The 14583-nt window shown below is 46.4% G+C and overlaps 1 protein-coding gene across 4 annotated transcripts in view; it reads right to left on the bottom strand.

Annotated features, from left to right (window-relative positions):
• Positions 1-2087: 2087 nt before the first annotated feature.
• Positions 2088-14583, bottom strand: part of Gatad2b (GATA zinc finger domain containing 2B) — a 77217-nt gene continuing 64721 nt past the window's right edge. For 2 of the 4 annotated variants that reach the window (XM_087203400.1, XM_087203401.1), the window contains exons 2-11: positions 14116-14451; positions 9527-9656; positions 8902-9033; positions 8409-8540; positions 7654-7824; positions 6574-6889; positions 5442-5644; positions 3730-3840; positions 3469-3586; positions 2301-2618 (exon numbers count right to left, since the gene is read on the bottom strand). In XM_087203400.1, the coding sequence (XP_087059526.1) occupies positions 2485-2618; positions 3469-3586; positions 3730-3840; positions 5442-5644; positions 6574-6889; positions 7654-7824; positions 8409-8540; positions 8902-9033; positions 9527-9656; positions 14116-14450 (1782 nt within the window). In that variant the 5' untranslated portion in view covers position 14451 and the 3' untranslated portion in view covers positions 2301-2484. Of the gene's footprint in view, positions 2619-3468; positions 3587-3729; positions 3841-5441; positions 5645-6573; positions 6890-7653; positions 7825-8408; positions 8541-8901; positions 9034-9526; positions 9657-14115; positions 14452-14583 lie in introns of all 4 variants that reach the window. The other 2 variants (XM_004871409.4, XM_004871410.4) reach the window with 2 other exon arrangements.

The following is a 14583-nucleotide window of genomic DNA, read 5'->3' on the forward strand; positions in this document are numbered from 1 at the left end:
CAGCAAGGGTCCCGGGGTAAGGTATTATGAAGACGGAGTAAGAAATCAAACCTCAGCGACTGCGCAAAGGGTCACAGAGCTGTGCCAGTCAATCAGCAGCCTCTAAGGACCGACCCTCGGAGGCGAGGAGGGAAGGCTCCGCCCTCTCTCGGTGGAGCAGGCCCCAGGCCCGCGTGCTCTCCTCCCCGCAACCCCCATCTCTGCCAGTCTGACCTCCAAGTCCCACTCAAGGCTGCCTGGCTCCCCGGCGGGACTCAGCTCGGGCAGGGGCAGCCCCAGCTAGACGGTATTGCACATTCTCTGTTGCTAACTTTTAATCTCAACTGACAAACCTGGGCACCTTGTACCTCTGAGCACCTCTGAGCTGGGGTCAGGGAGACCTAACAGAAATGGCACTTTATCACGGGGAGGGGAGGCTACACAGACATGCCACGGGCTAGATGATTTGTAGGAAAAACATTTTTTAAAAGCTTCCAATTTTGTGGAAGAGAGAAAAGCAAAACCAAACGGTTCATCCAGTGCTTTCAAAGCACAGAGGGCAAAGAAAAGATGTAAGAATATATCTTTATATATATATATATAACTTTAAAATAACCCCAGACCCAGCTCCACCGACCCCCCCCCCCCCCAGTCAGGGCACCACACTCCCCAGAACGATACTACCTGTTGCCGCGTCTAGCTTCCAGATCCTCTCACCTCTTGGGGAGCCCAGACGCTGGCCGCGACTCCGCTCCTTTATTAAGTGCTCAATGAACTTGGGGGAAGGGGGGAAGCAGGCAAGCCAGGAAGGCCCGTAGGGCCAGTATAATCACCCACAGTGGGACTGTGGTGGGGAGCGGGGCCGGAGGGGCTAAGCCTAATTTCAGCTCCTTCTCCCACCCTACCCCCACATCTATGAGGAAGATGTGCAGTTTGTGTGTGTTAATTTTAAAAGTGCCTTTTTACCTTAAAAAAATTATTTAATTTTTAAAAAATAAAAATGAGGGAACTTCCTCAGGTGGCTTTCAAGGGCAAAATATTAAACAATTCTTCAAACCTCTGCTAAGAGCAACCCCAGTGCGCTCGGCAGCCTGCAGAGCGGGAGGCAGCAGGTGCTCTGGAGAACAGACGCCCACCCCCCCACCCGCCCCCCGGGCTCCCCGACCTCAGAAGCAGCCCGGCCACCCTCTCCCCAGTGTGGGCAGTCGGGATGCTACTCTCCCAGTCCCAGGACAGCAACATTGCACAAGTCATTCTCTACATTAGTAGCACTTAAGAAAAAAATAAAAAGAAAAGAAAACAAGCATCGAAATTAACAGAACTTGGGGGCGGGGAAAGACAACATTTGTGTAGCAGAGGTCCAAAGCCGGCAAAACATGGGCTGTCTGGCCTCAGGCCCGCAGTTAGAGCAAGACTGCACCCGACTCTCTGGGAGGGGAAGGGACAGACAGATGTGAGAACTGCAGCTGCTGAGAGAAACCTCTTCTTCCCCACTGCCTCCTCTGGTCACTGGACTCACTCATGCCCATTCCAGCTTCTAGAAGCCAGCACACTCAGCCTGTCACCGATGGGGCTGTGGTTAAAGGGGAACACTGGGATTTTAAAAAGGGGAGAGTGGGGTGGGGACGATTCTGTCAAGAACACAAAATGAAAAGAATTTGGGCTCGCGGGCCTGGAACAGACTCATGCCCCGACGAGATCGGGCCGGTCTTCATGCTCCATGCAGAAGGCTGGGGCCTCAGTCCACCTCGGCTCAGGGCCATGCTCCCATCACACCTCTTCCTGTCCCTCTGAACTCCGGGTGGTTGTATAAAGCTTCTTCCTCCAGGCTCTTCCCCCTCGCTCTTAGAGCCTGGCTGTAACACTAGAACACAGCTTCCCAAGTGTCCAGCCCAAACACCCACGGCTGGGGTGCTGCTGCTCCAGGGATACCACCCACTGGCAGCCTGGTTAAGTGCATTCCACACCTCTGCCCCACACTCCCAGGCGCGTCCTGCTTGGCAGCTGAGACCCCACTGCAATCTGCAATGCTCTCATCGTTGAACCGAACGTCATTTACATTTAAGGAAAAAAAAGGAAGAAAAAAGAAAAAGACTGGGGGAAAAGACTTAACTGTCCATTGAACAAAGGACATACGATATAATTAAAAAGGGTAATACTAACAGCATAAAACAAACTTTAGAAACACATGTCAAAGGGTTTAGATTCTCCCAGGACCTCATCCTCACCTCGATCAGAGGCAAAGATCCATTTCACTGTTAAAGAAAACCGGAGAGAGAAGATAAAGCGGCAGGAGAACAGATCGCAGCAGTGTGAAATAAAGGGGAGGTGGTGGGGCAGGGCGTTGTGTTTTCTCGCTGATTTCTAGTTTTGTCTTCTGTTTTCAGTTTTGCTTTCCGTGTATGGTAGGCACCAGTACAGGCACTGCATGCGACGGAAGTTGGGGCGATAGGAGAGAAAAAGGACAAAGGATTCGAGGTTGGGGCAGTGCAAGTGGACCAGGCGCTATTTCTGTCCACTGATGGACTGCGATATGGACCGGGGAGGGATCATGTCTAAAAGGTATTCGCGCTGTCGGTCTGCCAAACTGGGGGCTTTGTGTCCTCCAATGCCAGTGTTCAAGTATGCAATGTTGACACCTAGACCAAGGAGACAAAGTGGAGGGAGTATTAAAAGAGGAAACAGGGCCGGGGCTTTAGCTCAGTGGTTTCGCAGCCTGCCCCGCAAACGCAAGGACCCGAGTTTCATCCCCAGTACCAAAAAAAAAAGAGGATATTACTTTACCTTTTCTGTACTACCCTGGGGCCGCACAGTTAGAGACGGGGTGGAAGCAGGAGATGTTACCTGTACCTGTGCAGACTTAGCTAGCTGTTTCAGCAGCTACTGCCTTCCTACTCCCAAACTTTAGGGAAAGAGGTCTTCCTGAAATTTCAGCCCTAACAGGAATGATGAATACAGAGAGAGAAATGTGGCAAAGACAAAGGGATGTAGTCATCAGATGTGTTCTGGTCTGGGGCCACAGACTGAAGAAGCGTCCCTGCATGGTTCAAACGGGACAGGTGACCTTGCTGTCCGAGCCAAGAGGGCAAAACACACATGCCCAGTGCAGGCAACTAGTCGCTGCATTTATAATGGCAGGGCCACATTTTCACCACGAAAACCCTAGTGCAGCACTGTGGTTGGTATGTAATAGGAATTTACCAAACATTTGTTGCCAGGCACGGCGTCACATGCCTGCAATCCCAGCACATGGGAGGCTGAGGCAGGAGGATTCCAAGTTCAAGGCCAACCTGAACTATATACCAAAACCCTGTCTTAAACCTAAAAAAAAGAAAACCAACAACAAAAAACACCAAAACAAACAAGCCAACATTTGCTGAAAGAGCAAGGAAATACTGTACACCCTAAAGAAAGAACAGAGAGCAAAGGAAGGAATAATTAACCTAAAGGGGCAGCTAGAGACTGTACTAACCAGCTGACCCCTCTTACCTGGCATACCAAGGAGGCCACCCGGCACAGACAGCTGGGGCGCCTGTGCAAAGTTGGAGAGCATGGAGCGGGCAGATGTGGGCAAGCCACGCTGGAGGCTGCTCTGAGGCTGGGGAGCCTGCAATTGGAGAAGACAAATGACACGACTTTGTCATGGTGGAGGGTTATTCGGGAGGCAGAGACACAGGAGTTCAGAAGAGAGGTGCGGTTCTCAAAGAAAAAAGGACAGAGAGAAATCAGGGCCAGGGGAGAGTTCCTGACCTGCCGAAGGGTGTGATGTCTCATGATGGTCTCTTGTTTACTGACGCTGGACACAGCTGGAGCCGCAGTAGGAGAAAGTGCTGCCTGTTGCTGTAATCGCTGTTCAATTTCCTGTTGGGAGTCATCACATCAGGCTGGGCAGGACAGCAACCAGTTTCTTAACCAGAAGAGGTCTATCTCTAACACTGCTAGTTAGCTGGAGGGAGCTGGCTCTTAGAACATAGCTGGAGGAAGCTGGGTGGTGACAAGGAGCTGGCTGATTGATGTAATTTAGGCTGATGAATTATGTTGAGGTTTCATTTATTTAGTTTTTTTGTAGTACTAGGAATGTAACCCAGGGAGCTCTGAGCTACATTCCCAGCACCTGAAGGAGGAGAGGGAGGACAGGGTCTCAATGTGTAGTTTAGGCTGGCCTTGAACTCACTATGTAGCCCAGGCTGGCCTTGAATCTGCAGCAATTCTCCTGCCTCAGCCTCCCACGTGCTGGGATTACAGGCAGTGGCACCACTGAGCTAAATACCTGGCCCTCCCCCATTTTTTTTTTTTTGGTACCAGGGATTGAACTCCAGACCTTGCGCTTGCGCAGCAGGCGCCAGAACCACTGAGCTAAATCCCCAGCCCCCCAATTTTTTTTTTGAGACAGAGTCTCACTATGCATTGAACTCACTATGTGGCCCAGTCCAGTCCTTTTTATTTTGAGACAGGGTGTTGCTAAGTTGCCAATGCTGGGCTCAGACTTTCAATCCTCCTGCCTCAGCCTCCTGAGTAACTGGATTATATATGTATGTCACTATACCTGGAGAGGTTCTATTTTTATTGTGCCTACTTTCTAGGTCTTTGAAACTACCCAAAAAGGACTCTGAAAAGTGGAGTGGGAAACTGGGATAGAGAAAAGGATCTAAATTTACCAAAAGATTTTCCCTCTTCAAGACATTCTTTGTAAGTAAGAGGGGAAATACTCATACACTGTAGCACAATCTACTTCACTAGGCTACTTTATAATCTACTCTTCCCTTTATCATTTTTCAAGTATGGACTACAGATAATTATTTCTCTCAAAGATTTCTACTACTAATACAAATTCCTCCCACCAAAATCCATTTGTTTGAGGAGAAAATAAAGTTGAGAATAGAGGAATTCTTTCAGTGGTATGGGAAAACTAAGTCTTTCTTTGGCTGGGGTGGGGGTTTGAGACAGAGTCTCGCTTTGTAGTGCAGGCTGGCCTTGAAGTTACTGTGTAGCCCAAGATGGCCTCAAATCCAAACTCACGGTGATCCTCCGGTCTCAGACTCCCAAGTGCTGGGATTACAGGCGTGCACCACCACAGCCAGAAAAAAACCAAGAATCTTAAGCCTCTGTCCCTTTTTTTAACCTCAGCCATATAAGCTATATATTTTGGTTTTTCTTTTTGTTTTGGGCTCTATAGTTCAGGCTGGCCTTGAACTTGTGGTGATCCCCAGGTTCCTGAATGCTAGGATTACAGGCACATGCCACATCACCAGGCACTACTGTTTTTATTCAATCAGAAACAGTCAAATGGAAATGGGAAAGACAGAATAATAAAGGAGGAGGAAAAATAACCTAGGCCTCCAGATGTAGAGGTCTGTGGAGATCACATGGCAGGTGAGTAACTCCTCTAATCTAAAAGCAACAACCCTTTGGTAAAACCAAACCCATACAGGTGGCTGGGGAGTAGGAGTTAGAACTCTTACCTGTTCCTGCTGTAGGGCTTTAACAAACGCGTTTTTCAGCCGGTTGGTGTGTTCAGCCTTCAGAGCCTTTTTCTGGTTGGAGGTCATGCACTGCTCGCACAGGATCTTACCATTTTTCTCCTGCTTCCAGTGGGGGGTGAAATCTGTGCGGCACTGGGCGCACACAAAGGGCTCGACCCGCAGGAGTGAGGCACAGCTTTTGCCTAGATGCCAACAGAAAGGATCATCAGTGACTTCAAATTTCCTCTCTCTTCTATTTCTCTTCATTACATAGTCTTTTCCTCTTTTTTTTTGGTACCAGGGATCGAACTCGGGACCTTGTGCTTTCGAAGTAGGTGACGGAACCACTGAGCTAAATCCCCTGCCCATTACATAGTCTTTTACAGGAATTTCTGCTGAATTATGAGACTTCCATAAAAACAAAACAAAAAACCCTGTAACTTAGAAAATATTTCTATTTTACTTGATTGTGACAACACCACTATCATTTACAAACAAGGAAACTCTAAAGCTAGAACAAAAATCCATGTTTTCCGATTTCCTACTACATCACAACCAAAAAACACTGGGTTGACTCACAGTCAAAGGACCCATCTAACCCAACCAGTAATTTTGCTCCTTAGCATCTGCTTACCTCACACCACTCCTTACTCCTTTTACATACAGCTTTCAGGTACCAGTCAGTCACTTTGTGATCTTTTACAGCTAATAGCGAATCCTGTAAGTACTTCCCTCTACTGTGAGGTGCTCCTATGGGACCCGTGTCAGTATATTCGGAAATGGAACCCTAATACCTTTGTTTAGACTGCATGGTATTGGTCAGTGCTGCTTTACAGCTATAAAATGTGTTCATTTTTAGCTATCTATAGATACCAGCATGCATATTTTCACAACTGTAAGCACTCAAAGGGCAGGAACTGAATATAGTAATTCAATACAGCTGGGCATGGTGGCGCACGCCTGTAGTCCCAGCACTTGGGAGGCTGAGGCAGGAGGACTGCCACAGGTTCGAGGCCAGCCTGGGCTACATATGAACTCTGGGCCAGCCTGAACTATATAGCTATGACCCCCCCCCCCAAAAAAAAGCAAAATAAAAAAAGCCAAACCAAACCAAACCACAATCTAACCTTACCTTGGCTGTCAATGACACTTTGTACGACTTCTTCCAAGCCTACCATGTAGATGAACTCGCTGTTAGCTGCACTGGGCAGAAAGTGAAGCAAGGGAGCAGGAGGCTTTGGAGGCGGGATCTCCAGGAGCGTCTTTTCCAGCTGCTTGCGAAGAGCTAGTTTGGCTGCAGCCTGTGAGTTGGCGGCATCAGTCATGGCGCTGGGGCTAGGGAGTGGAGAGGACACTCTGTTCACGGTTCCTGGCTGGATATGCGAGGCTAAGTTCATGTAGATGGCAGAGGATGTTGTGCGCTGACAGGGGACGGAAGAGCTTGACTGCTACAACAGATTGAGAGCAGGCGTCAATCACGCTGACATGTGGGAAAGACCAACTCTGACCTAACCTGGATCACTTAGCTTCCACAGAACGGTGTATCCACCTTGCTCACCGAAAGAGAACTCGGGCACACAGGAAGAAGAATGGGCTGAGACTGCTAAGAGACAGAGAGAAACCCCAAGACGTTGGGGACACTTTCTGTCATACAGTCTTAGGATCCCACTTTTGGGAACGCCCTCTGTTCAAGCTCCATCCCAAGTTGGGCATGGTGATACAGGCTTGTAACCTCAGCACTTGGGAAGCTGAGGCAGGACAGCAAATTCCAGGCCAGTCTGGCTTACACAGCGGCACCCTTTCTCAAAAAACCCAACCAGAGGCTAAGGATTTAGCTCAGTGGTGCCGCTGCCTGCCTTGCAAGCGCAAGGTCCTGAGTTCGATCCCTGGTACAAAAAAACAAAACCAAAAAACCTAGGCAGGCATGGCAGTGCATGCCTATAATCCCAGCACTTGTGAGGCTGAGACAGGAGGATTGCTGTCAGTTTGAGGTGAGTTGAAGGACTACATAGCCAGACCCTGTCTCCAAAAAAACAAAAACCAAACCAAACCAAAACGACAACCCCCCCCAAAAACAACCCCCATAAACAACAACAAAACACCCAAATCAACCATAGTGTCCTAGTTTATATACAAAAACTCAAAAATTTTGGCTCTTTCAACAAGAAAAGTCAATAAAGGATTTCTGTTTTCACATTAGGGCCTCTCTTACTGGCTGGTAATTGATGGCAGGATTCATGTTGGGTGTTGTGGTCCGTACAAGGCCAGGCTTAGGCGGGCCCCGCTGACCCTGTAGCTGGGCTGGATTTGGTGCAATAACACGCTGAGACATCAACATGTGTGGGAGGGTGGTATTGGTTGCTGAACGAATGACACTGTGACCCTGAAAAGGAAGAGGAGGGAAAAACTAGTCCCAGGTGGTGTAATGCTACATAAAATACCAAAGAGACAAGCACAAGGACCCAAGTTTGATCCCTGGTACCAATAAATAAATAAATAAACAAACAAACAAACAAATAAAATAAAATAAAATAAAATATCAAAGGGAAAATACTGCCTATAACGAATGCACAGCTGAGCAGAACCCCCAGGACACAGTCAGAGCCATCTTGCCTGATGAGCTACAGGACAAATCCACCATCACTCTAAACGCTGAGTAGCAGCTGAAAGTCCCTGGCTTTTTTGGGATAAGCAAGTGGTGGGAACCTATGGCACATGTGCTGCAGCTGCCTGTTACCATGAAAGCTCTACAAGGTTTGCCATCATTGTATAAGATAACCCTTCTCTAGAGAATTTAGACATCTTCTCTAGAGCAGAAAAACTATAGTGGAAAGATGAAGGTTACTAATTTTTCTACTGTAGACTCAATCATACCATGAAGGACCAGAAATAGCACCTTTGTCATGGTGAGGTCAGACAGGACAGACAGGGCCCTCCAACACGATAATCCCAAGATGGGTCACATACCTGTAATGTTCTCAAGTTTTGGGGTTCTACCCCTTGGGCCCCAGGCCGGGAGGGAAGCTTGGACAAGCCCTGCTGGCCCACATGGGCAGGAGACGGCTGAACAATAGATGCTGCATTCTGTACAACTGGAGTCTGGGAGAGAGAAGAGAAAATGAGATCGTGGAAAAAGCCAATAATCAAAAATGGACTTCAGTGCATTCCTAAACTTTTAAATTTCCTTGTCCATGTGAATTTCCTGTTGAGGAAGAAAAAAATGGAAAAATGGAATAATGGAATTGAGGTATTCTTGATTAAGGCCTAATATTTAAGGGGGAAAAAAAATTGGCCACGTGTGGTGTAACAAGCCTGTAAAAAAAACAATCACTACTCCTAGAAGCTAAAAAACTATGGAACCAGAGACAAATGGGTCATAAAGTTGAATATACCTGGGGCAGCCACCCTCTAACCAGTTTCCTTTCTTTTCCCCTAGTGTTTTATTTCTAGTGCACATTACCTTTTGGACCACATTCTCTTTCTGTAGCTGACTCTGCCTCAGTTTCTTTAACAGCACCAGTCGGGCCTCTTCCAAACGCAGCTCGTCTCTCAGCTGCTTGATGAGCTGCTGTCGTTCTTCAATGCCCTTGCCCTAAGGAACCACGGAGACCATTAGGTATAGTGGCAGGTACCCAGAATCCCTTCTGGGAGAAATGATCTGGACTTTTTAGGTCTGAACCTTCAACATCCCTAAGAAAAAGTGACAAAGGGCCTGGTATTCAACAGGTACTCAGAAAGTGCTTGTCAAATGAAGACACCACATACAAATGCTACTCAGATTTCTGGAGACAAAGTAGGTATGGTACTCTGTGTGTGAGAGAGACTGTTTTTGCTGTGTAGTTCAGTCTGGTCTTGAACTCACTATGCAGCCCAGGGTGGCCTTGAACTCACAGTGATTCTCCTGCCTCAGCCTCCGCCACCATGCCTGGCTCATAGTTCCTTTTAAAAGGGCATGGATTTGAAATTGAGAATCACTAAAGACTTTTCATTGATAAGGTAATTCCACAAAAGTAAATACTCAAAAAAACAGTACTAGGACTGGTAAGAAATGAAAACAATAGGACCACGAAATCAAGATGTTTTACCTTGAACATCTCTAGGTTGGCTGCTTTGAGCCTTTCTTCCATTCGGGAGCTGGAACGGGGACTGGAAGCCTCATTGTCAGACAAAACAATGATGTCTGGGGAGGGAGTTAGCCTTCCTCGGTCTGGCTCACTAGACAAGAAAAGGGAAGATTACACTATCTCCAACACCAGGGCTCATAAAAAGTTAAGAGAACTTTCCCCATGCTGAACAAGAAAACCAAGGGAACTTAGGTCTGTTCTGATGCACCTAGAGAAAGACAGTCTTTTTTTTGGTACCAGGGATTGAACTCAGGACCTTGTGCTTGCGAGGGAGGCGGTGGCACCACTGAGGTAAATCCCTGGCCCCACCCACAAGTCTTATGATACAGAAGACACCAAGATCTAGTAGAGAACCTCACCAAGACACTTTCCTCGCCTGAAGTCCTTATAAAGGAAACAGGCACAAATATACAAAATAGTGATTAGCTTTAGGAATAAAGAGATGAGCATTCCTATGACAGAGATTTTTATATCTCCACTAGGCTGTCATCAGTTATGTGGAGGCTTGGGAAAGAAGTGACTAGCTCGACAAGGGAGAAGGGCAAGGGCAGTGAAGCTCAGTCAATCACTAAGGCAGACCAGGATAATGATAACAACACGGTCCTGGCTATCCTATTGGAGACCGTGACAACTGCAATGAGACTCTAGCCTGTCAAGAGCAGGTACTAAAGATAGGAGGCGAAAGAAAGTACTGACGTGGCTTGAAGCAATGGAGAGTGCCAGCTATAGCCTTCTGGAGAAGGCCTGAACTTCCAGAAGTAAATATACTTAAGTCATATCAACTTGCCAGAGTAGTGGGGATTGTTGTTTTGACCAGTACTAGGGACTGAATCCAGGGCTTTGCACTGAGCTATATTCTTAGGCCCTTTTTAAAATTCTGAGACAGGGTCTCATGAAGTTGCCCAGGCTGGGCTTGAACTTTCGATCTTGTCTTAGCATTCTGAGGAGCTGGGATTACAGGTATACACCACTATGCCTGGTAACTTGCCAGAATTTTATCCTGCATTTTTTCTCAAAACACACGGTTCAGAAATTCCTTTGACATTTGTCAGGGGTGGTAGGTGCACATTTGTAATCACAGCACTCAGGAGGCTACACAGTAAGTTCAAGGCCAGCCTGCACTATATAGTGAGGCCCTGTTAAAAAAAAATTACTTTGACATCTAAATCTCCCACTATAGCTCCTTTTATTCTCAAATTTATTTATTAGACAATTCTTGTTTTGGTATCTCTTGGGTTTTGTTTCTGTAATTTAAATGAATCCTGGAAACTGTTCCCAAATCAATGATTATTTCATATCCTCTAACTCCTCTGATTTGTTGTTGTTGCTATTTTTGAATCAGGGTCTCATCTTGTAGTTCAGGCTGGCCTGGAACTTGCAGTGATTCTTCTGCTTTTGCCTCCAAAGGGCTGGGGTCATAAGCATGAGTTCACTGATTTCAAAGATACTTTCCCAGATCCTATTTTTTGAGACTGTCAGAATAGCTAAGAGGATATGGGTCAATGTATAATTTAAAATTTTAATGTTCACAGATCATTATTCAGGAGAGCTTACCCACCATTTCTCAGGGATTCTCGATTCAGCTGCTTTTGGGTATTTAGAAGGTTTTGGGGTCATTTTTGGTGGTGCAGGAATGGAACCCAGGGTGTCATGCAGGCTAGGCAAGTACTCTACCAATGAGCTAAAGCCTCAATCCATGGAAATCTGTCCATTGAGGCATCCCTGATTCTTGGGACAGGTGTTTAATTTCCCAGCAACGTAAGCCTGAGTCATTAAAATCACCGAAGTTTAGCTGAGGAAACAATAAGGGGACAGAGAAAGGGGAGTGACACCCTGTGAATGGTGAAGTTTGTCAGCTTTGCTCTACAACCACTGGTCGTAGCCGGAGCAAACCAAGAATGTGCAGTTATACAAAAAGAAGCCACTAGAGGGAGAAGAGAGCCTTTCATCCTGTAACCCTAAATTCCCAGAATAAACAAAGTGCTTGAATTCATTTTTGTGTATATGATCTTATCTGTCATGTATTCCTTCACAATCTCACCCCTAAGATTAACATGGGTGAGCAATGTTAAGATATCAAAAACTTCCCATTCTCCTTGGCTCACCAGTGTTTGCAGCACCAGTCAGAGGACCCCATCCCTCTTCTGGGGGTGTACCAGGGATCGAACTCGGGTCCTTGTGCTTGCGAGGCAGGTGGTGGAACCACTGAGCTAAATCCCTGGCCCAATCTCTCCACACTGTTACCCAGGCTAGTCTCAAACTCCTGAGCTCAAGCAACCCTCTTGCCTCAGCTTCTGGAGCAGCTGGGACTATCGGCATCCACTAATGTACCCAGCTCAGAAGATTTAAAAAACTCTGTCCTGGGTGGAATGCCTGCATTACATAAGACTGTCTAAGGTAGTACAACTCCTCCTTGCTCAAATTCGTGCCATCTCCTACTTAGGAGCTGTTCAGTACCAAGAAGGGCAGAGACATTTGAGATGGAGACTTTGGAATTGTATGACATTATCAGGAAGTTTCATCCAAGAACAACTCTAAGGCAAAGGCCTAAGTCAAGCCCTGTTCCTCAATTTTCTTTTAAACTTTTGACCTGGAATAAGAAACATTCCAGAGACAGAAATTACTCTGCTCCTGTCCCAAAACATACATGATTTACAATATTTGGGGTTCAGAAGTATGAAACCTTCTCTATTAGAGATCATTAAAAGCCCAATTGGCTGTTGACATCGCTTGCAACTCAGTCTGGCATCCCCAGAAACTTTCATACTTGGAGTCTGTATCCCAGTAGTAAAACAACTGAACAGCTGTATTTCTCTAGCATTCCAAATTACTAGGACTGGTTTCATAAATATCTTATATCATAGGCATCATAACTTGCCCAACTTGATGGGAAAATAAGATATTTAGGCAACTATGACAATAGTTCTCATGTCAAAACTGTGTCTTCCTTCGGCTTCCAATGTTTTTCTTCCTTCTATCTCAAAGAACTATGGGTCTCCCTACTGGGAGCCTATTAATCTTGTTCATTCTTATAAAACAGCTCACTTTTGGGGCCAGGGATTTAGCTCAGCAGTTCCGGCGCCTGCCTCGCAAGCGCAAGGACCCGAGTTTGATCCCCGGTACCAAAAAAAAGACAACAACAAAAAAATCCCAGCTTGGTTTCAAGGGGTAATAGGTACAAGTACCCTGGAGTCCTGGCTTCTTCTAGAGGCTTGTGTTTCCAAAGTGCATCAACAGGAAATATAATTAAACACACTGACTGGGGTCCAAGACGGTCTGGCACTGCTGGGTACCTGGTGAGAGGGCTCAACCCTAGGGCCTTGCACAGGTTTAGTAAGCACTCTACACCGAGCCACCCTACCCCGGTCGTTTTAAACACAACACACCATAGTACAGCATAATTCCAACAGCACAGGTCTTACCAGTGTCTAACAAGGCATTTATGAAAGTACATGCACTTAGGGTCCAGCATCCCTTCTCTCCTTCCCAAATGAAGTGGGTTCTGTCACCGGCTCCAGAAGGTAAGCATGGCGATGGGCGAGTGGGCTGCTCAGGCGCTGATCTCAGTCACCCAATCCATTCTCTTCCAATGAAGCTAAGGAGTAATCTACTTATATGATATTCTGCTGATAACTACCTATAGCATCCAAGGAAATTTTATTTTCTTCCAGGACCACTACAGAATTTACTTGAAGTTTATGAAACTGTCTTTTTTTTTTGGTACTGGGGATCGAACTTGGGTCCTTGCGCTTGCGAGGCAGGTGGCGAAACCACTGAGCTAAATCCCCGGCCCTGGGTACCTTTTCTTAGTGTGTGTGTGACCACTCTAAGTACAATACCTGAAACTAATACACTTTAAAAAGGCCTGGGAAAATGCATGCACGCACATGTGTGTGTATGCATGCGTGTGCGGGAGACAGAATATATGAATGAGCATATGAAGGAATGTATACACATATGAAAGGGCTACGGGAAATGGCATGGACAAAGCAAGAACTTAGAGACTTACCACATCAAGATATTCTGAACAAAAAAAGTCAGGCTATTTCTCTTTGATGTAATTAAAAACTGAGATTCCATAATAAATAAATAGATCCTGGGCCAGGGATTTAGCTCAGTGGTTTCGTTGCCTGCTGCGCAAGCACAAGGACCCGAGTTCAATCCCTGGTACCAAAAGAAAAAAAATAAAGATCCTAAAAGTTCTAGAATGATTTGAAGGAAAGATTGTGATTCCTCTCTTAAGTGGGATAGCTCTAAGGCTAGGGTGAAGGCATGTATTAATTGGACTAGGATCCTCCAGTGCTCCTTTTCCAGCAATGAGCAATGATCTCAGGGTAGATACTAGGATTCTCAGTGTGCCAAGAAAATTCACAGTACACAGTTTCATTTGGAAAGGAGAGGAACTCACTGTCAAGTCAGACGATACAGACCTATCTTCTCCAAGAAGCTGTAGGCTGAAAAACACCCTGCTCCCACTGGGGTTAATTCCATTCTCACAGGCTTAGTCTATGAGAAGACACTAGCCTTGAGGCAGTCACCCTGAGCCATACCTCCGTCTAGCACTCATATCCACTGGCTCATCGTTGATGTTTTCTTTGCCTGGCCTTCCCCCAGTCCTGTTGTCTCCATGAGGCCTGAGATTCCCGTTGAGCTTCTCTTCATAACCCTTGACACCGCTGCCATCCTGTTTGGTTGGCAACTCATGTGGCACCTCAAGATTTGCCAAATCCTTTCTTTTGAGCAGTGCCAACATTTTCAGGCGTTCCATGGCCTCATGCCCCTCCATTTTGAGTCGCTTTGCCAGAACATCATCTCGCTCATCTGCTGGGTCCAAACTCCTTTTCAACAGATTCAGACGAAGAGCATCTTCTGTCATTCTATCCATCCTATGGGAAGAGTGATACAAATGAAATCAGAATGAAGTTCCTTAAAACATCCATAGGAGCACAAGTGCAGGGACCCAAGCTCGATCTCCGGTACCAAAAACAACAACAACAACAACAACAACAACAAACATC

This window comes from Heterocephalus glaber, unplaced genomic scaffold (assembly GCF_053883595.1).
Source record: "Heterocephalus glaber isolate CG9 unplaced genomic scaffold, H.glaber_assembly_v1.0 deba00001795, whole genome shotgun sequence".
Lineage (NCBI taxonomy): Eukaryota > Metazoa > Chordata > Mammalia > Rodentia > Bathyergidae > Heterocephalus > Heterocephalus glaber.